The 22,244-nt window shown below is 45.0% G+C and overlaps 1 protein-coding gene across 7 annotated transcripts in view; it reads right to left on the reverse strand.

Moving 5' to 3' along the window:
- Nucleotides 1-22,244, reverse strand: part of sox4a (SRY-box transcription factor 4a) — a 191,876-nt gene that overhangs the window by 116,858 nt on the left and 52,774 nt on the right. For 2 of the 7 annotated variants that reach the window (XR_015069230.1, XR_015069231.1), the window contains exons 5-7: nt 17,143-17,293; nt 16,692-16,808; nt 8,013-8,098 (exon numbers count right to left, since the gene is read on the reverse strand). Coding sequence is in view for 3 of the 7 variants with exons in the window: in XM_085939983.1 (XP_085796109.1) it covers nt 14,301-15,403; nt 16,692-16,791 (1,203 nt within the window). In the remaining 4 variants the exon portion in view is untranslated. Of the gene's footprint in view, nt 1-6,979; nt 7,247-8,012; nt 8,099-12,310; nt 15,404-16,187; nt 16,563-16,691; nt 16,809-17,142; nt 17,294-22,244 lie in introns of those variants that run through there. The other 5 variants (XM_085939983.1, XM_085939982.1, XR_015069232.1 and 2 more) reach the window with 4 other exon arrangements.

Raw genomic sequence — 22,244 nt, forward strand, 5'->3', positions numbered from 1 at the left:
CAAGCAGAGACACATGCCAGAGAAAAAGCCGGTGTAGATGTGGACTACGAATAATTAGAGTTCCCAGTCCAAAAACATTAAAAACGCTGGCCTAAAAAGGGACCAAGCGTGGATAGATGACATCCCTCGGGATTACAATGGAGGGATCTGATGGAGTGAACTTTCACTGGAGTCTGAGAGGAGGTAAATCAGCCTGACCCGGGCACGTTCACATAACTTGGACTGCTTTCAAAACCTTCACGGGGACAAAGGCAGAAACCCAACAGCCAAAACACAGGAAGAGGAATACATAAGGAGAGAGGGAGGTGATGAATGGTCCTCCACCCCCTCGCCCCCCCCCCTCCTCTTTCCTAATCTCAGAGGAGGATGACTGTATCATCCTGTGGGAGCAAACTGCCTCGCCGAGCGCCATTCATGTGTCTCGGGGACAGCCAATAGGAGCGGCGGGATTCGGTTCATATGCGAGTTGACTGGGTCGGAGTGGGAGCAACAGCGAAGGCGGCGGCCAATAGGAAGATGGCCGCAGCATCTGGAGGTATTAGCCAATGGGATTCCAGATTGGTGTCTCCACTGTTAAGATCTAATTAAAGCGGTGAGTGAGCGGCGGAGGTAATAAAGTGAAAACAAGGGTTGGGAATGAAGAAGGTTCTTCGAAGGCTTGAATAAAAAAAAAAATAACGTAAACATAATACCAGGAAAATGACTCTTTCTTATTGTCTGTAAGAAATTGTTCCTCAATTTGGTTGCTATTCACACACTTGGAGAAGATAGACACGGCCAGGTGCTAATGGAACACACGTACACACTTTCCAGCAGCTCCATCGGAGTTTGAACAGCAAAGGCCAAAGGTGACAGACAAGGTTTATTGTTAGCTTTTTCCTGTTTTGACTCTTTCAGTCCGGGCGCTAAGTGATTTAACGCACTGAGGCGACAACGTTACGTACGGCGATGTCGTCAGAGCGCCGTTTCCTTTCGCTTACAGAAGATTTTCTGTATCGAACAGTAATGGCCTCAAGAGTGAACATTATTAGAGGCACATGTAGGAGTTCAATCAAGGCATCTCATTCAAGTGTTCATTTGTATGTTGTCGTGACTTTGATCAGTGACGGTGCACACAAGCGCTTCATCCTGGCGCGACAAGACTCAGTTTCTCCAGCTAGGTCGAGCATAATTAAAACGGATCGCTGGCTAATGTTGGCAGCAGAATAGAAATCCTTCATCTCAGCTTTCCTGGTGTCCTCACCCGAGATTCCGTCATTCCAGACTTGGACGGTGACACTCAAAAGACTCATGGTGGATCAGCGTCGGGGAATGAAATAATCATTTTGCTCTAAGTGCTTCCGAGCCGATGATACGCCAATCCAGCTATGCTGTTGTTATTATTCTTTGATCAGACCAGCAGGGATAACAATCTATAATTCATAAGACTCAGTCTAGTCTGGGGAAAGACGAGGGCTCGGCACCTTTAATTATTGATCAAACACAACAGATTTTATATCAATCACAAGAGCATAGGCGAGAGTGGGCAAAAGTCAGAAGAACATCTCGCCGCGGTTGTCCGAAAACAAAAAAATTAATAAATACAGAACGTTTGACGCAACGGGGGTACCGATGCCGTGCAAACAAGAACGCAGGCTTAGTTCGGAGATTTGTTCACACGGGCCAATTAGCGCAGGATTTCAGCACCGATTCGTTTAACAAATCGTTCTTTTGCCGTGCTAAGAGAATTCCAAATACTTCATGTAAGAAAAAAACCTCGCATGAGGTTCATACACGGAGGGGAAAAAAAAAAATCAAGTACACTCCATGCCGTCATGATTTTTCAGTGGTAAAAATGTGATTGGAAACACACGCAACGTAAAATTCCCACATTGTGCGTTTCGCATCGAGAGCGAGAAAGATAGCGGGACTTTCCCCAGGATTTCAAAAAAAGGAGGGAGAGAGGAAGCAGACAGTGGGAGCCACGGAGGACAGGAACAAACAGAAAAGGAGGGGAAAATGCACGGCTTGGGTCCATTTTCTTCTTTCCCACAGTGGAAATGACCCTGGAATAAAAACGCCATGTGAAGAGGGGGGGGGGGTGCCTTGCATGACACGGGAGAAAATAAATAAGTCAAGCCATAGTGTGACACAAGAAGGTATTTCGCCACTTTCCCTTCGCCGTTCCAGTGAAAGCAAACGTTCCGAGAAACTCTGTCGCTCTTGCCCTTTACTGGTCTGTCTGGGTCCGTCCGTCCGTCCGTCCGTCCGTCTGACAAGCTTAATGACACGTCTCCAAGGACTAGCAGGCATTGATCTCACACACGGCCACCAACGCAGTTCCATATGTTCTCGCTACGTGTGCGATAGGGATCAGATTGTGATTCGGTTCCGAGGCGGCGTGTGGTCGGCTCGAGCAGCCAGCTGTTGGCATTCAGGTTTTGTGTGTAATAGTAGGAGAAGCCCACGTTGACATTCGAAAACTTGCCGTGTCATCTCAATCTAGGGCGGCCTCACAGTGACGTGAGAACAAGAGGGTCTTTCTCCCGAGTGGGCTCGCGTGTGTGCTCACATTTGTGCATGAACCCGAGTGTAAATACCGTGTTGCTTTAGTATGCTCACGAGTAAGCGTGTGTGTGTGTGTGTACGTGAGGCTGCGAGCCAAGCGGGCTTTTCAACCAATGATTGCTCACATGCTTTCATGGAGGGTGGTCTCACCTGTGCATGACACGTTATATCTCCCGTTACCAAACAGAAGGTGCCCTTAGCGAAAAGGAATAGTCCAACTATATCTGTCTGCACCTGGATCAAATTCCACCACCTGCGCCGCAACTTAGACCCGCTTTGATATGGTCTTAAGGCGAGTCTATTTTCTGTACAGTGCGCCGAGGGTGCGGAATAGAAAATGCCCTTGGTTTCCTGGAATACACAAAAAGACTTTGTGTTGGGATTTGTTGCTAACAAGAAGTGGAAATAAACCTGCGATTTGTTTAGCGCCAATTCTCGGTAATATTTCTACCTTTTGCATTATGTATCATACTAGCTGGTTATATTATGCATAACTATTTTTCTGCTGTTGTTGTTACGTGAGACTTTGTTTGCATCCAAGGCCAAATAATCTCCATTTAGAATTTTTCAGGAACCAAGAGTTGTGTGGAAATGGGAAACAGAGACAAAGACAGCCGTTCAATAAGGAAAATAATGAAGATGTATGCATGTATTGAATCCAAAAGTTGACTTCAAACTATTAATCAAGTGAGCCTTTCACTAATGGCGGCTGCCACTGGTAACATCTTGATGTGTTTGTTTTGGGAATAAAACAGGATGCATCTGGCTTACCAATAGCGTATTGAAGTATCAAAAACATCACATAATCAAGCCTTGTATAGAATTAAAAATAATAAGCACAGACTTTCACAAATGACCCTCCCAGCTGCCGCGCCAGAGAGGAAGACAGCAAACCACATCTTAGCCTGCCAAAAATCACATTTCCCCTCTGCACGCTGGAAGTATTGCTGCTTTGCATTAAAGTGTCACACACGCATGGCGACGCCAGCGTCCGCCCACCTCACATTTCATTAGCGCTCTAACGCTACACCAGCCGCTACACCATGCCACAGTAATCTTATTGAGTCATCAAAAAAAAAAAAAAAAAAAGAGTGGTAGTTTAGGAAGAGGGGAGCGAAGAAAAGAAAAGCAGGAGGTTTTGGGGTCACGCCAGATCACATGATGTATTTTACAGATGGGTACAGTACTTAATGATGCGAGCGTACAAGCTCAGCATACTTAAGAAGAGTCCTAATGAAGCACAGTAGAAGTTTTTTTTGGGCTTTATCAAAAAGGTGAGCATCACATATGGTGTAAAAATGAACCACGCGATGTAGTCGGTTTAGGCCTGATGGTTTCAGACTATGAATTGAATTGAGTTACATTTTACCAGCATCGTTATGATAAAATGCTAACGTGCTAAAGCGATTCTTATATGACAGTTATTGAAGTGTTACACGGTTATTAAAGATTTTTACGATGGCTGGCTGCTTGGAATTGATTTTTTTTTTCTATGACCTCCTGCGGTGGAAAAATATTTTTGTTTCTATTCATGCAACGTGCTTAAGCGATTGCTGCACATCTCATTCGTAAACATATATGCATCGGGGAGTAAATGTTATTACCATGCAAGGTAAGAAATGACAGCAGCCGAGTGCAAATTAAAGCCCCTGAGCCAAATTCGGACTTGTGGCCGAGGCACTGCAGTCAACATGTTTTCATGAATCCTCATCATACAATGTTGACATGTAAAAAAAATAAAATAAATAATAATAAAGGAGTTTCATTTATTAAAGCTGTCCCGCCTGTTTATGATTCATGCACCTATCCATGTTTGGTTTTAATCAGGCTAGCTCCAAAAAAAAAAAAAAAAATGGTGACAAATATATTTTTCAACATGTTTGAGAAAACAACTCATTAATACTGCACAGCGATACAATGCATGCGACTATAAGATGATGAAGTCCCTCCCCCGCAGCACATGTGGATCAGTTTAAACACGCCCGGCTTTGGCCCACTTTCCCAATGTCACAGGACATTTATCTTTATTCCCTTCTTCCTCCCGTGTACCTTCGAGAGAAATGACTTTTACACATGTGCTCTCTGCACCCTCTCCTCGTCTTCGCACACTTTTTTTTTTTTTGCGAACACGGTTTTTGCGCCTCGTGCATGCACGCATGTGCTTCGCATCTGGAAAACATCTTGTTCCCAACCAGCCTATGGATTCTAAGAAAAGGGGCGGTCTTAAATTTCACTCCTTTCAACCTCTCTTCTTCTATTTCCAAGAGTTGTGACAGCTGAGTAATCAGAAGTCACTTTATTCTCATTTCTTGACATCAACTTCTTTCGAACAACTTCAAATGAGTGTGTCAGCTCACTCTTCACCTTCCAACATCTATCTAAGCATCTTCCTAGCCTGAATGTTCCCGCCTTAGCTTGCAGACAGCATCCTAAATAGAACATAAGATCAAAAAAAAAAAAAAAACCTCAACAAAGAACGTCTCAAGCCGTGTCTAGACGTGCCGTGACACACAAATAACAACTTCGCTTGACTTCCACTGTATGAGCTGTAATGACCTCGATGGCCTCCGGTTCACTTATATAAGAAAAAGATTACACAAGCGGAGGCACCACCAGGAGCAGATGAATATAGCTCAGCCAATCTGTGTGTGTGTATGTGTGTGTGACTCTAAAGATGTGCCTGAGAGACAGGTGAAGGCAGACAGGCAGAGATGGAGGAAGGAAGGTTCTGGAGAAGTGAGCAATTTGTCATGCCGCTGCAGCTTGGATGTAGAAACAGTTGGGACTGATTTTGTGTAAAAAAAAAAAAAAAAAATCTGCAGGAGAACCATCAGTGATGTAAAGTTGAAGTAAATGCGGCAAATTAGTGGGAGAACAGAGAGCACAGAGGCTGGGGTGAGGTGAGGGGAGGGGAGGGTCTGACTTAAACAGCAGAAGGCCTGCGAGAGCTACTTCCACACTTCAAGGGCTTTTGTGACAGCGAAGCGGCGCCGTTCAGCACCGTCAGCAGATTTACTTGCTCGTGTGCGTGCGTGCTACATGTGTGCGTCTATCCACAGGGAATGAAAATTCCCTCTTGTTGTTGTATAAAGCAAGGACACCACACAACGGAAAAGGACGTACACATTCAGTCACATATTTACAATTTTGAAATAAGCGGTTACAGCGTTAGGTACACTTGCGCTATCCAATCATCTGTGTCCATTTTTTTTTTTTTTTTTTTAAGGGTTTATGAATAAATTGACATTCATGCAATTCTATTAATTTCCTTTTATTCGACGCAGTAGTTGAAAGATTTGAGTCTTGGTATAAATAGAATGTATCCTCAAATGACATTTTGGTCATTTCATATAAATATGCATGACCGCGTTGGTAGTAATGCACTGCTGCAGTCATTGTTTCGTTTTTTTTAAACAAGTCCACATTCGCGCATACAAGCCATTAAACAACATGCAAATGAGAGAGAAAATGAGACAGTGTGATTAAACAAGTAGCCAGAGGGCTCATAGCGAGTAATAATAGTATATTTTTACTCTCTCGTTTGAGGTTAGCAGCCTCTCAGGAAATTAACGTCTCCGTGAAGAAAGGTAGATTCAGAATTATTGCAAGACAAGAGCTTGACTTCAAATACTAAAACGTAACGTGATTATAGTTTGAGAATGTGTCGACTTTGCTTCCCGAGGGGAAGCGTAGCGTGACAGAGTCGCAGAGGGAGAGTTCAGTTTCCCATCACTGAAGTTGTCCACCTGGCAGCGGCGGGGGAATTTACAACAATATGTAAGCCGTCGAGCGTGACGTATTGCGTCAGTGAGAGCGGGACTAGCCTTATGTAATTGCCTAAAGCTGCCACAAGATGGTGCCAATAATGTATTCAAAATAAAACTCCTCAACTCACTTCAACACGTCTTTGCAACCAAAATATAACATCTCCTCCGCCCTTGTCCTTAATTAACGACTAATAGGTCCAAAAAAAAAAAAAATTCCGCCAATCACGCTGCCCCCTATTGGTGATCTTGCCGCTGACTCACATTGGCCTTCAATTACAATGAGCGCTTACAGATGAAAGCCGTCGTGTCTGAGCACCGTCGGAGCAACGTTGACAGTCGCTGCTGCTAAACGAATAGCAAAGCAAGCATAAACAAACACTCCCGCGTCATCCGGGAAGCTGTGATGGGTGAAGAAGAATGTCAACACTCACACACACACACAAACACACACTGAGGGCGAGTGCGGTGGCACTCAGCAGTAAAGTGCAGCCATCCCTGGCTGGCACATAGGACACACATTCACTCGGTGACAGAGTGTCACACCACATGATTTATGACGGGTAATTATGGTTATGGAGGTGACATCATATCCTACTCACTGGCTCCCCCATGCATCCATGCTGTGTGTGTGTGTTGTGTTGTGTTGTGTTGTGTTGTGTGTGCGCCTGACTCATTAGTTATGCTGTCTGGATAAAGCAGCAACTATCTTTTTTTTTTTTTCACAGAAGGGACGGCAAGGCATGTCACAACAACATAGCTCACACGCACATACACAATTTGATAACTGGATGGAGTCCCGAAATCAGGTTTTGTGGAAATGATTCCCCGTGATAAATAAATGGTGACAAAAAAAAATAGCTCTTACCATGTTTGCCTCATCGTCGAGATTATTCCCGGTTCAAATTGTAGTTTAGGACTGTGCATGTGGTTTTCTGCATTAAAAAAAAGAAAAAAAAATCATATAAGTTGTCTATAGTTGTGTGAATATTTTTTTTGTGTGTATACGTGCAATCATTGGAGGCCGTGACCAAAAACTTGCATAAAGTTGGCAAATACGTTTCATGTGGATTGACCAAAAATGTCCAATTAGAAGTCTTGTGTGCCGCTTTGGGCAGTTTGGAGGCTCACAAAGTCGGTCATGAGCGAAGTTTACGTGCGGAGGTCAGTGAGGTGTACACGACAGCAGGCTTAATAAGCCAGTTTGGGAAAACAAAAAGGATGAAGAAAAATAAGAGCGATCGCATGCGAGTCATCATGAGTAGTTTCATCTTATGGCAATCAGTCATAGCCACGGGCTTTTCGTACAGGCTTCAAAAGTCCATATTTGAACTCAGGCAGCAGCAGCACCCTTCCCAAAAAAAATAAAATAAAAAAAATAAAAACAGCTTGATAGTTGCCAAACAGCAGCATTTTCATACACTTTACAAATCCAAACACATCCTCGCCCCTGACCCCGCAACTGTTTTAACTAAACTGACCCGACTTCGGCAGCTTTTGGCCCCCCGGGCTCAAATACAAATTAAAAACTTCACAAACTGCCTTGAACGAGCGAACACCGCTGGCCTGCGCTGAATCCTTCACAAGGTCGTTCAGAAATAATTCATATAGCTGGACCAAGTTACTGGGCTGATGGCCAAATGTAATTTTCCACAACTTTATAAAGGGATTTGATGTTTGTAATTAGAAAGTCAAACGTACTTTATCTTTCTCGTCTTCCAGTCAGCTTTGTTGCACTCTGCTCGTGTCTCAGCATGAGAATGGACCTCCTGCAAAGCTGTGTCGTTCTGTGGAAGACAGAAACGTGGATTAATATACTGTACAAGTCTATTCCACAAACCACAAATTATAAGTGATGTTTGTAAAGTATCACAAGATGCTCATAAAACACACAACCACACACACTGGCTATGCAAATACAGAAAATGCCAGAGTCATGCTTCCATCACTTCAAGGAAACAGTGAAACAATGCGGGCTAGAATTATTTTTCTGCTAAATAAAAAATAGTTTTACAAACCCAAATAATTATTCAGAAAAAAATTATGAAGATTATTCTTTTTGGAGGATGGGTGGGAATGTGGAATTCCTGGAAAAAAAAACAAACAGGAAATACCCAAAAAGAGGACGGGAGGGGAGGTCAATGCCCTTGCAGCCCCCCCTCTAGCTCCGCCCCTGGAACTGAAATCAGATCCATTTGAATTCAATGGCACAAAACGAGAAATATCAGGCAATCATTAAACTGAGTTTGTGACGCATCAGGGACGAGTGAGTGTTAAAAAAAAAAGTGTCAATTTATTCAACAGATGTTAACCATGAAGAAGAGTGAGAAGTTGCAGCGCTGTAGCAACTGTGACCTGGAAGAATTGTGGCATTTGCACCTTGCTTGTTTTTCCCCCCCATTTACACGACATTTCTAATGACTTTCTTTTCCGTTCTTCTGTGCTATCCACAGCTCAGCGGAAGCAGAGTGTTCAAATGATGACAACTGTCCGTGGAGATGATGTAATTTAGGTTGTGTCACAGCAACGCTGACGCATTTTAATTTTAGCACTGCGGGCTGCAATGTAGGTCGCCGTCTGCAACTGCCCGAGCAAGCTCGGCTCTCTCTTTCAGGTCCATGGAGAAAAAAAAAAAACACATCCCCACTTGAAGAACTATTTTGTGTTAGCTGCATGATAAGATTGTTCAATAGGCCCCGCGCTCTATTTTTAGGCTCTTTCAGCTTACACAACGACGCTTTGGCCGTTCTGCACAAAACTGCCTCAACAGTGCCATGACAGCCTTTTTAGAAATTTTGATCCAAGCCTCCGTGTTCTCAGAACTTGTTTGGAAGCTTTCAGGCGTACGACAACACCTACCACGATGACTCACGGGCGGTTGGAGCACAATGCTTGACAATGAGCTCGCCGCGTGCAGTACACAGTGTGCCATGGTGTCGAAATGACTCCAAAGTCTGAGTGTAGGTGGACTTGTCCGATCTTTTCATGCGCTCTAATAGCCTCCATCTGTGCTTGTTGTGAAGCATTGAGGCTATTTACAGCGGTGCATGACTCCACACTTGTGTCGGCATCTGTGTCACCAAAAGCCAAATGAACAACAATGGTGTTTACATTTGAGAAGATATCACCGTAATAGTCGCGATATTTGATCGAGGGTTATTTTTATTCCACTTTGGCGACAAAGTGACAGGAAGCAAGGCCGTCGGAGCCTTCGAGCTCGCGCTTCAAAAATGCGTTTACTGTTATAGAAATGCTTTCTACAAAAAAACATGCTCGAGATATTTCACGGTATGTTTCCAGCCATGTTTTCAAATCATTAAGTGCCAGTCCACAGTTTATCTACCGATTGAGCTTTAATGAGGGCGCTACTTTGTTTATCCCATCCAAGAGCCTGAGGGGGGGAAACACCCCCCCCCCCTCCCCCTCCTGTCCATTCCCAGACACCATTTAACCTCACACTAACTGTCCACTATTGGATTGTACTGTAATGGACCCAGGCCCGGCCCAGACATGGGAAGTAAACAAAGTGCAATCAGCGTTTTGTGTGGAGCTGTTTCAGCCACCGATTAGATCACATCCCAGATTTCTTAGAGCAGGGGTGTCATTGTAGTCATAGCTTCTTTCGGAGATCCATTATGACTGTCAATCCAAATAAATGTATGAGCACTTCGTTTTCAAATCAGACGAGTAAAAACTGGTCAAATATTGAAAAAAAACAGATATTACAAGTGAAGACAATTTGCAATTCTAGTAATGAGACACGAATTTGATGCACAATTTGTCTTAAAATGATGTGGCGGGCCGTCTCTGGCCCCCGGGCCTTGAGTTTGACACCTGTGATCTAAACCCTAGTTTGAAACCCTAACCTGAAATTCACTGGAGCAAAGTCAACAACAGACATTTTTCTTTTTTTGTTTTGCATCTGAATATCGGATGTGTTTCTGAATGCCGGTTCAAAACCAAAAGGAGTTGAGGCGTAAACATATGTTGGGGGAGAGGAAGCGGGGCGTTTTATTTCGGTATCAATATTCCATTTGAACTTCTTCTGCGCTTATTTCGTTTCTGTTTACTACAATGACATTTTGTGGAAATCCAGCCGGGGGCATTTCAAAGTTGGTCTGCACTTTCGATGTATGTGCTTCAAAATGGCTATAAAGTTGCTATAGTGTCACTGTTGCAAGGACTCCAATTGCCTTTGTGGTTTTTAAAGTGTGTTTATGTTGACTTGGTGATATTTTTATCCTCGTGCCTGGCAATATTTTTGTTCTGTAATATCTTCATGGAGGCTGAGGAGTGATTTGTTTTTCACTTTATCTCATAGCGTTACACTTTGATTGTAAAGAAGCTGCATTACATTGGAAGATTTTTATCAGGGTCAGGCCAGCTTCAGCTTGCCAACTTCTGTTTTGCAACTCTAAAGGGGGAAAGGCTTACGAAGAATTAACTGAATGGATAATCAGAACTGGATGGGGGGGGGGGGGTAAAGTCATTTGAACAGCACATTAATAATAGACAACTGTTACGTAATGTGAACATAAAATACCGCTTATATTGTCTCTGTGTAAATTTGCTGATGATGCAATAAATGTACAAGATGATTAATTAACATTCATTGTTCAGTTTTTTTTTTTAAATAGCAGAAAGAGATGGAAAGGTGATTCACAAACAGTTGTAATGAGAGGGGAGTAAAAAAATAAAAAAAAAAGAACAGGTCACATGTTCTGGCACCAAAGAGTCCAATCCACATGAAATGTTCTCAGAAGCTTGACTCATTGCAATTAGTCACATTCAACCGCAGCTTCAAGGAAATCTAGAATAGAAATATATGCAGAGGCGATGCAATTAAGCACAGCTAAATCCCTTTTAGTCAAAGCACAACACACTCGGGGTTCTTTTCAAATAAAACATTGTCCTTTCATGTAAGATCTGCCACTGTGGTCCGGAATAAGCTAACTTTACAGTATACTGGATCGGAACACCCGAGTTGTTATTGAAGGGAAAAAGTTACCAATACTCAGCGGTCGCAATATGAGGTACACTTCTGCATTTTGCAGCTGCACCTAATAAACTGGCCGGTGATGACATCATGGATCTAATTTCCAATTGCTGTCAAACTATGTTGGTATTCTTCGGCCTCACAAAGGATAAAAATAAACAAAAGTCAGCCAGTGAAGGTGAAGTGTGGCATCTTGGCTCGTACCCTTAAGGCAATTTTGTTGACACGCGTGTACGGAGCTGAAGAGGCCACTCCACATATCCTCCATCAGATCCGAGTATGTCACCTCACGCACTACTTCTCATCTGATGTCAAGCTTATTGAAGACATCTCAGTGATCTTTGATATGTTGACCGCGCCTTATCTTTCTCATTAGCCAGCCCCGAGATGTCCCGGCACTCACAACACACACACAGGGGCGAGATGGAAATAATTACCATTGTCCTTGTGGACCAGGGCGTAAATTGATACACGCTAAATACTGCACCTAAGGGGTCTCTTTCTCGTCATATGTAGCAGACAAATGAATGCATCCAGAAGGAATTAATTGGATTTGGGAGCAGACTCCGGCACGAGCACCAGGACAGACAAACACCCTCTGCCCCCCCCCCCCGCCTCTCAATGTGCACACACTCACCTCATTCTCCTCTTTTATTCCAGTCATGCCTTCCAGAAATGTCTGCCTGCCCCCAACCCCCACCAATGGATCAGTCTGCGTCCCTTATTACACACATACACAATGGCACACTGGTCCCGAGAGGATTGCAGCCTCTCTGGTTTGCTCTTGGATACAGTGTTACCATGGCAGCCACGTTTTCTGCACGTGTAGTACGAGACGGGAGAGCTCCTATTGATTCGCCGGCCACCTATCGATTCACAGTCTGATAACGGCAGAGTAGTGCAAACGAGCCCGCGTAGTCACTATCGGACCGAGCGTGGCTTTTAAGTAAGCGGGTAGTCGTGGAATGTGATGTAGCATGAAAGAATGACAAGAATAGGCATGTTGCACTTTTCAGTTCCAGCTGATTTTATTTCCTTCTCGGAGGAAAAGAAATACAAATAAAAACGACAATCTGTACAGAGGTCTGAGAGGCAGTGATTGACCCAAAACATTGGCTGTTTTTTGTTTTTTTTCCCTTGTAATAAACAACAAAATCAATATTGGCATGATCGGACACGACATGGTCATACACAGCATATTGCACAAATGAAAAAAAAAAAAAAACCCAAAAAAACCAACAACAACAAAACAAAAAAAATTAGAAAAAAGTCTTGGAAAAAGAGAAACTCCCGGACCACAATCATCTTTAACGTGTCCAAAAGATGGCTGTCCTAGTGCCTGTCGTTGATCATCATACATAAAACACACAATCTTTGCTTATAGTACAGTCAGTTTACATAAATATCTTCATGTTATTATTCTTTTAAAAATCTTAAACACAACAGCTATAGCTACATATACCTGAATCTGAAATACAAATGCTATTTGCCATGCCATAATATAGGAAAAAACAATTAGCCTTTTGCTATACGTAGCCAACAGGTACAGAAAGGTTAAATACTATTTTGGATGCGGTTTGCGCGAGAACAGATGAAGCACTTCATACACCTTCTTCCCTCCAAAGTCTAGGCAAAAGTGGAATGTGAGTGAAATTCCATCCAGTGGTTCAAATAAAACTTATCTCGGAAAGTAAGAGCAGAAGAACAAGAAGAAGAAGAAGAAGAAGAAGAAAAGCACACAGAGGTATTAGCTCTATCTAAACAGTGACACTCTGGGATCTTTCAGTCCTTACAAAGTCTAGGATGTGTACTGGAGTTAAGACACTCGCCACTCAGGCTGCTTGGGAGCCTACAGCAGTGGTGTTTTGTTGACTTGGCTGATGAAACTGGAGTCACTGTGCCATTAAGAAGCATGTGGGTAAATATTGTAAACACGGTGTGAGGTCAGATTGTGCCAGCCCCGCCCCCCTCCAGGGTTCTCTTCTTTTTGCACATGAAATGTAGATCCAAACAATTGTTGGAGGCTACCCCCCACTCACTGCCTCGCTCCCTCAATAGCCACGCCCCGATAGATTTTGTACAAAAATACAAGTAAAAAAATCATGACGCACTCAGAAAGTGAGAGAGGTCAGACACTTTTAAATAAGAGACACTTCTAGCCCTTCCGCGCTGGATACAGACAAAGTGTATGTGCACACACACACAGGCGCGCACACACACAAACGAGACCTGTACGAGAACAATACTTTCTATGTATCAAAAAATTTTGGCCGGTAGAAACACATCGATATAAAAAAAAGTCATCTTGACACAGAGGAACTAGAAACTTGAAGCACTAGGCAGAAAGGATGCAGACTGGGATGGGAAAAAGGGGGGGGGGGGGGGGGGCGTTGGTCCTGAATTGTGCACTGAGTGTTTTAAGAAAGGTTTTTTGAAGTCTGGATTTTTTTTTTTTTTTTTTTAAAGTCCTGCCGTTGGAAAAAAAGCTGGTGATCGTGAATTGTGTCCAACCGAAGGTCTCACACGTTGCGTCATTACGCAGCAATGAACATTTAACAACAGCTAAATCCTCCTCATTCAGGAGAGCATGCGTGTTGATACTGGAACTACTTTTTTTTTTTTTTTTTTTGGAGGGGACGGACAAAAAAAAAAAAAACACACCTGAAGTGTCTCTTTCCCCAAATAACACTCATGTTCATTTTAGTGTCACTTGTCATCCTCTCGAGGATTAGTTTAGAAGTCACTTTCACTTCTTTCTGCTTACATTCACTCCTCCACTCTGTCCAAATGCAAACTAAGCATTTTTTTTCCCCCGCCCGCCTGCGCGCACCCGGCAGACGCACAGTCTGGGAATAGCGCGCACACGGGACTGTCTCCTCTTTCCACTCTATTCCGTGAAAATGGCTCCGGGAGGGAGGAGGAGGAGGAATGGGGGTCGTAGAGTTCAAAACTCGGGAGGGTTCGTCACGGTTCTCCTCGGCTCTGCTGTAGCTTCAGTAGGTGAACACCAGGTTGGAGATGGTGGACTCCAGCCAGTCTCCTGAGATCATTTCGCTCACCTCCCGAGTGCAGTAGTCTGGGAAGTCAAAGTGCGAGCCGGCGCCGCACTCCCCAAAGCTCCAGTCCAAGTCCCGGTCCAGCTCTGCGTCAGAGAAACCCATGCAACCCAGAGACATGCTCTCATAGCCGGGGCTCGGGTTTAAGTCGAGCCGCTCGTCTTCCAATTCCTCATCCGAGGAGGAGACTGACGAAGAGTGAGAGGCAGACGGCGTGGGGGAGGACGCGCGAGAGTACCTGAGGCGCGCGGTGGGGGACGAATCGCTCCCCCCGGGGCTGTGCTCCTCGTACAGGCTCAGCGGGTCGCTGGATTCGGCTGAGCTGCTCAGGGTGGGACTGGCCGGGACTCCCACGGAAGGAGGTCCGCTCTCTAAGCTCCCTGCCCCCGCAAACGCGAAGCTGCGCCTCGCTTCCCCGGTGCGCTTGTCGGGGATCTGTCTGGCTCCAGACACTGACCTGGATTTGAAGAGGGTCTGGTGGTCGCCACTGGGTGACGCGCCATCCAGACTCGGGGGGCTGGTGGACTTGCTGGCTACGTGCTTGTGCGCCCGGCTCGCCGCTTTAGCTGCGGGGCTTCTTTTGGCTTTGCTGCTGCGCTCGGAGCTCTTTTCCCCGCGATCCGCGTGCTGCTTACTTGCCCCACTGCCCGACTTGACCTTCTTCCTTGGCCGGTACTTGTAGTCTGGGTAGTCGGCCATGTGTTTGAGCCGCAGCCGCTCCGCCTCCCGGATGAAGGGGATCTTGTCCGCGTCTTTGAGCAGCTTCCACCGCTTGCCGAGTCGCTTGGAGATCTCCGCGTTGTGCATGTCCGGAGACTGCTCCATGATCTTTCTCCTTTCGATCTGCGACCACACCATGAATGCATTCATGGGTCTCTTGATATGGCCCGTCGGGGTTTTGCACCAGGCCAAGTCGCTCCGCTCCGCCGGGGTGGGAGACGCATCCATTTCCGAGTCCATCTCCCCGCTGTCCGTGGAATCCCCGGCTGGGGAAAGAGCATGAGCGCTCATATGCGGCTGCTGCTGCTGCACCATCCTTACTGTGCGTAAAAAGTGCGTAAAAACACCACCGTGTCTCAACAATACGTTCCACTTGTTCCTATCACGCTGCCTGATAAACCTGTGATTCACAACAACAACAAAAAGTTCCCAAGTCTCTCTTCAATCTCGGCTCGGAACCTTTTTTGGGTTGGATTTACAAAAAAAAATAAAAAATAAAAACCGCTCCAAGTGGCAACTTTTCAACTGCCCGTGCGGCTGAAAAGCCGACCCACTGGACTGAGAACACGTCGCTGTGGACGGCACCAGTTCAAGTCCTTTAAGTGGACGTCAGCGGCGCGGCTTGTGTGTGCGCTTGAGGAACCATGTGGTTGAATGTTGCAGCTGCGCTTTCTCATAGTCTCCTCGTTTTCCTGCGCGCTCTGTCAACGTTACTGTAAACACAACAACGACCCCTGCGCACTTTTATAGCTTTATTGCGAGACGCATCGGCCAATCGGCGTCTATCTCCATCCCCCGGTTATTCACTTTGGCCGCGCCTCTCGCCTCTTCATTGGCTGGGCGAAAAAGACACGGGCAATAATAATAATAATAATAATGTGCAATGAGGATCGGTGTGTCTGACCTCATTCCTGTCAGACTCGAGAGAGGAGACAAACTTAGCGTATTTATTGGAGCTCAGTGGGCTTTTTTTTTTTTTTTTTTTTAACTCATTGCTGCTGTTCAAATAAAACTATGTGCAACAGTGAGGCAATGAAATGCTGTGAGTTGGATGAGTTGGGGGGGGGGGGGGGGGGGGATCAATCCACTCAGAAATTCATCCAGTCCTGGTATTGTACATCACTGCTCCTCACATAGCATTACATCACAACAAGTACTGTAAACAGGAATGTGTGTTTCCACTTTGAATGGTTTCAATGTGTTGTTGAGAACACCAAGTGTTTAAGTTCATCTAAATAGTAAGTTGGAGAAATGAAAACACTGATTGCTCACCCATCGCATGCTTCCAGTTTCATTGTTCACATGTTCATGTCATGTAGGATCACATTACAGTCAGTGTCGCTAGATGTCAGGCTAGAGCCAAAAGGAGCTGTGTGTGTGTGTGTGTGTGTGTGTGTGTGTGTGTACAGTACAGTCGTTCTGCAAAGCTGCCTGTTGTTAAACCAGATGATGTCATGCTCTGCGATGGTTGACTGGGAACTGCATAGATTGGCGATATAAACGCATTTATCGACACGTCGAGATATCTTTTAGGAGAATTTTTGAGCAGATTTTGCTATCAGAATTTATATACACAGAAAACTATTCACACCGACAGTACAAACTCACCTAATCGCTGTTTTGTGCTTGGGGATTTTTGGACTGACTTCATTTCAGATTGCAAATGTGCTTTGCTGTCATTCTTTGACATCCATTGCAATGATGTCATCTGTTTTTGGAAAAGCACTGAAAACAAAAAAATGTCCACTGCATTTATTATTTACAAATACATCACTTGATTGTCAGAGCATTTATACTCATCGGGATAGTAGAATAATTAAGAATCGAGGAAAAAAGAATATTTTCCCTAATATTGAGACAGTCAATTAGTAATAACTTGGGCAAATATGTTTTTAGGCAATGATTTGAATAATAATAAGCTAATTCTTTAGTCCAAACATTCTAAACACGCACCTGCATCCATATTTATCAGCTCAGTGTGTACAGAACTCCTCGGGGACGCACACGCCTAGCAAACAGCCACACCGCGTGTGCATTTCAACAGGTAAAGCGGGTCTACCTGTGATCTTATCTGCTTGTGCGAGCTGCAGCTGTCGGGTGGTTTCCACTATGTCGCCGGCAGACGACCGATGGCCGTGCCTTCTTCAGAGCTGCGGGATCCGTGTGTTTACCCCAAATACACCGACACTTTGTCTCGGCTCTGTTGACGCCTGCAGGGATAATGTCATGATGAGAGACTTCAACAATGACTTCATAAAATGCTGTTTATGATGGATGCTTTTTCAAAAGTCATGTTGTGTATATATTTCTTGGGAATTAAATAACATTTCGGGACAAGTATAAGAATGTGCTTGTAAAATAGTTTATTAAAAGATAGTGTAACATTGTACACACTGATAATTATTTGTTTTATTTAGCACACACACAAAATAACACAAATGTCACATGATTAAAAAAAAAAAATTAAATAAAATAGTCATGCGCAAGAAAGACTAGAAACCTTGATGGGCTTATATTGTGTCTTCCTCAGATTTCAAGTTAAAATTAAAGAAAATAATGACATAAAATTGTGCTTAAACATAAAAAAAGGAAAAAAAAACCACTTTCCAAGTGGTTACTGACTTGACAGATTGAAATGAGCATGTTCCATCAAATAAAACCTTGATAAATAAAACCTTTAGATTTCTGTGTTCATATGGCCGGAGAACCAAATTCAGTCACATGACTGTGTGTGTTTCTACGCAAACAGATTTACGACGCCTGTCGTAGATTGGCCCTAAAAAGACAACGCAAGCGAGAGTAAAGTGCGTCTTTCTCCGGGTGCAGTCAAACGTAGGTATTCATTACAGCACTCTCGCCGGCCTTTTCAGCTGCCTCGGAATGACGCGACAGTTTGACCTGCCCGCTCGTCATCTGCGGGTCAAACACAATGAGGCCTTTGTGTGCACGCCCCCCGAGTGTAAATGTGCGTTTGCGTGTGTGTGTGCGTGCGTTTGCTCGAACTGAATTGGAGCCTTTCCAAGAATTGGAAGTTTTCGAAACCAACGGGAAGTCCCTTTCTACCCTTGCGGTCAAATGGAGAAAGTGAAGACTAAGCAGTGATTTGCATATGCGCACGTTTTCTCTCTTTGTGACTCATCCTCGGGTCACGTTGTCCCCTCGAGTGTTTTTGTGTGGATGTGTCAGACGGGGCAGGTGGCTGGCGCTCCATTGCACCCACCTAATGCTGTCAGCCCTTACATAACACGAACTTTTTTTTTTTTTTTTTTGGGGCCATACTGTACCTCAGGCAGTTTTTCTGGTAATATCTTCAATTTGGTCTTTCTTTTATCATGGTCAGAAGTATTTGTTGAGTGTGCTAAGGCTAATATTATTCTCCAAATTTGAATTCTAAGAAGGCTGTAAATAAGAAAATACAGAGACCAAGTGGCTTATCCAAAGTGGGCAAACAGTTCAACTTTGTTTTATTTCTTTTGGGGTCAGACCTCAACAGTTTCCCGCATTCTTATGGTTCGACTTAGCATAACTTCCAGTCTTCCCAAAAATGGACAATAATGATTCATATACTCAATAACGTCATTTGGAGAAGTCGCACCTCAAAAACTTGCCCGTACGCGCACATACGGAAAACGACACACAAAGTCACGCAAGGCAAGACGGAGCCAGTGAAGTGCCAGTCTACCTACCGCTGCACAACTCAGACAAATCAGGAGGGCGCGCACACACACACACACACACACACACACACACACACACACACACACACACACACACACACACACACACACACACACACACACACACACACACACACACACACACACACACACACACACACACACACACACACACACACACACACACACACACACACACACACACACACACACACACACACACACACACACACACACACACACACACACACGCGGACGGACACACACGCGCGGACGGACACACAACCATACACTCCAGTAGTCTCGCAGCACTTTCAGACACTCTGATACAACCATTTTTTTTTTTTTGCATTGTGTAAAAAGCCAGAGGATCGGGAAGGAGCATCGACTGGGAGCACGAAGGAGGGGGGGGGGAGCCATTTCGGTGGATGCGTAAGTCGTCAACAGCGCATTTGGTTCTTTTGCAAATTTCGACACTGAACAGTCGAGATACAACGGACGGATACAGGACGGATACTTGGAATCGCACCGACGGCTAGGAGTTGGAGCCATATGGAACAAAAAAAGATGCACGGAGTAGCATATGGATGAATATACCACAAAAGCGAAGATTGTTATTTTGTTTTCTCTTGTGCGGGACGGAGCGAAGGATTTGCGGGAGTCGCTTTTATTTCGGCGGAGGAATCGATGTCTGGGGAAGAGACGAGAATCAGGACGAAGTTAGGCACTGGGATGACACGACTGCATGACCCCCCCACCACCAATAAAAAAAAAACAAATAAATCCATTGCTGCACATCAGCAAGGACTGCATCGCATAACTCGCCGCAATCTCCCTCTCTGCATTTTTACCTTTTGTCTCCCGCGTCCTTATTTTACATTTCAGAGCCACATGCAAACAACATACGCTGACTAAGACCACCCCGATATAACCTTGCCCCCCCCCCCCCCATCCCTCTACCCCCCCGTTCCTCCTCCTCTTTTTACAAGCATAGCATCCTCCGGGCAAGTCAGGTCAGAGGAATGGTGCGCGTGTCCTCACGTAGCCCAGGGAGCGAGCGGTGTCCTCAGCTCGCCCAGCCGCTAGCGGGGGTCGATGAGGCTCCGCCATGGAGCTCGGAGACCCCTCTGCAGCTTCCAGACAGGCTCCAGACGCACTGACCTACATCAGCCTCCGCCAGACGAGCGAAGAGCGCAAGAGAGTGAGCGACGACGCTTCGAGAGAGAGAGAGAGAGCGAGAAAGAGAGAGAGAGAGAGAATGACGAAAAGGACGCGTGGATTGCTTGATCAAATTAACTGCAAGACAATAGCGAGCGTTCCCAAATATGTAACCTCAAATCCCCTTTTCCGTTCTGGATTCATTCAGTCGTCACCTCACTTGCCTCCCTCTCTCATCCTCTCTCCCTCCCTTGCCGGTTTTGCACGATCGGCATCGTACCGCCCGAATCGTCTCTCCCTGTAGGAGGATTAGTCGTCTCTGGCATGTTTTCTTATCTGTCTGCGCTAGAAAAAAAAAATCAAGGAGGAAGAGGAGGAAGGGTTAGCGGAGGACTGAGGCGTTGGCGTCCGTCGCCCTCGCTCCGCCGTGATGCTCTGCAGTGCGACAGAACAGGAACAGCTTGTACTTCAGCAGTCACAGGGACTGGAGGACATTACGTGTGTGTGCTAAGAGGAACCGTGCGTCTACCTCGCTCCGTGTGATCATCGCTCCCCGACGACACTAAACGAGGATCAATTCCAATAGCCAGGAAGATAGATCAGACTAACGGGAGCGTGGCTCTCAGGGGACGCTGTGTGGCCGTGGAAGTTAGTCTCTAATGCAACGTAGCTCAGTCACACTAACAATGTCTATTTTTTTCCCAAGGTGAACATCAGCAAACCCCAGAGGGAGTCAGAAATAGAAGCAAAAGCATATTAGAAGGTTTGCTTGAATCTACCCGGGGTCAGAATCTCCCGGTAGGGTCAGCGATGTGGAAAAATGGAAACTGGTCCGGCCGGGCCTTACGGGGTTAATTTAGTTTTCTCCTTCTAAAGCTCTCCTGATTTATTGTGAGCTCCTCAACCTCTGGCTTCATCTACAGAGGACGGACCCCCGTGTTGAGTCTCCAGACGCATTAGAGCGAGTGTTTTGCTCAGATTGAACAGATGACCGCAGATAAAAACGAAAATCCTCTCTACCTTTACCCTTCAAATTGCATCTGTCAAATAAATGACGGCTTCTAATGGAGGTATTTACTTCGATGTCTGTCCTGAAAATCACGATGTCTTTGGCAGTGGCGGAACTTTGCAGTGAGCTATATCTCCGTGGTGTTGGTTTTTTTTGATTGTCTCAGCATTTACGCAAAGATCTCAGAGTCGCAAAAAAAACGTCTCGAATTCAAACAACCGTTTCTTTTGTGATCGGATCAAGCGAACGCTCTCGTCTATTTACTTAAGTCGCGTATACAGACAGATGACGGTGGCACGTTTCCTGCCGCTTGATTACGCTTGCAAACTCCGGACCGGCCAAATTTTCAAAGCCCTCGCCGATTGAGAGAGATAGAGCTGTATACGTTGGCTTCGGGAAAGGGAGTGATCGGGTCCAGATGCAAAAGAAGTAGGTCACCGCACTAAACATGTGCCAGACCCTTTCCCTCCCCTATATGTACACTTGCAATATACATAAGAAGAGTTGCCAAGTCCGACCATTTCCCTCTCCATCTCCCAAAATAGCACAGAGGGAACTTTGAGTGCGTCTGTCGACTTCCATCTGGCAAATATCTATGAGCACGGATTCTATACGCACGTATGCTCCCCCCCCCCGACATAACAACAGGGTACACGTCTTTTGTCTTCTCCTATAACGCCCAAAACTAGTAGCTACGTTAAACCCCCAGACTCTTTCATGTCGAGCTCGTGCCATCCCAAACAACAGTGTGGTTTTGCTGCACACATCTTTAAGAATTACTTGGGGCCATGAAGGATACTCTTGGATCAGGACCAGCTTCATCTCCTATGCAGGACTTTGAGAATAAGTGTTTGTTAGGATATTTGAGGCTGTTTGCCGAGACTTTATTTGCATTCGCAATATATCATCAGCTTTAAGGCCAAGAGTCTGCCAGTGGAGTTTTTTTTTTCCACAGGATAGCTTTGGTGGAGCAGTTTAGAATGTGGGCATGGAAGTGAAGGGCCTTGGGTTCAAAGACATTCATCTGGGGGGGATGTACAGCTTGGCAAGGAGCAAAATGTACTAGTTTGTTATGAAGGAGTCATGGAAGTAGATTTTTTTGGTACTCAAGGCAAATAAAAAAATGAACTGTTATGTCAGTTTGGTGACAGAAATGAGTTTTGGAGCCTGAAAAAGCTAACTTAAAGGAAAAAGAAAAACAAAACTGTCTCAAACTGAATTTGGGTTGGAATGGAATCATCTTGTTACAGAATAAATGTTGAAAAAGGTCTTTTACTAAAACTGCGCTCGTCTCAAATCGTCTTGAGCCATTGAAAT

This window comes from Syngnathus leptorhynchus, chromosome 20 (genome assembly GCF_054491065.1).
Source record: "Syngnathus leptorhynchus isolate UIUO chromosome 20, UIUO_Slep, whole genome shotgun sequence".
Taxonomy (NCBI): Eukaryota; Metazoa; Chordata; class Actinopteri; order Syngnathiformes; family Syngnathidae; genus Syngnathus; species Syngnathus leptorhynchus.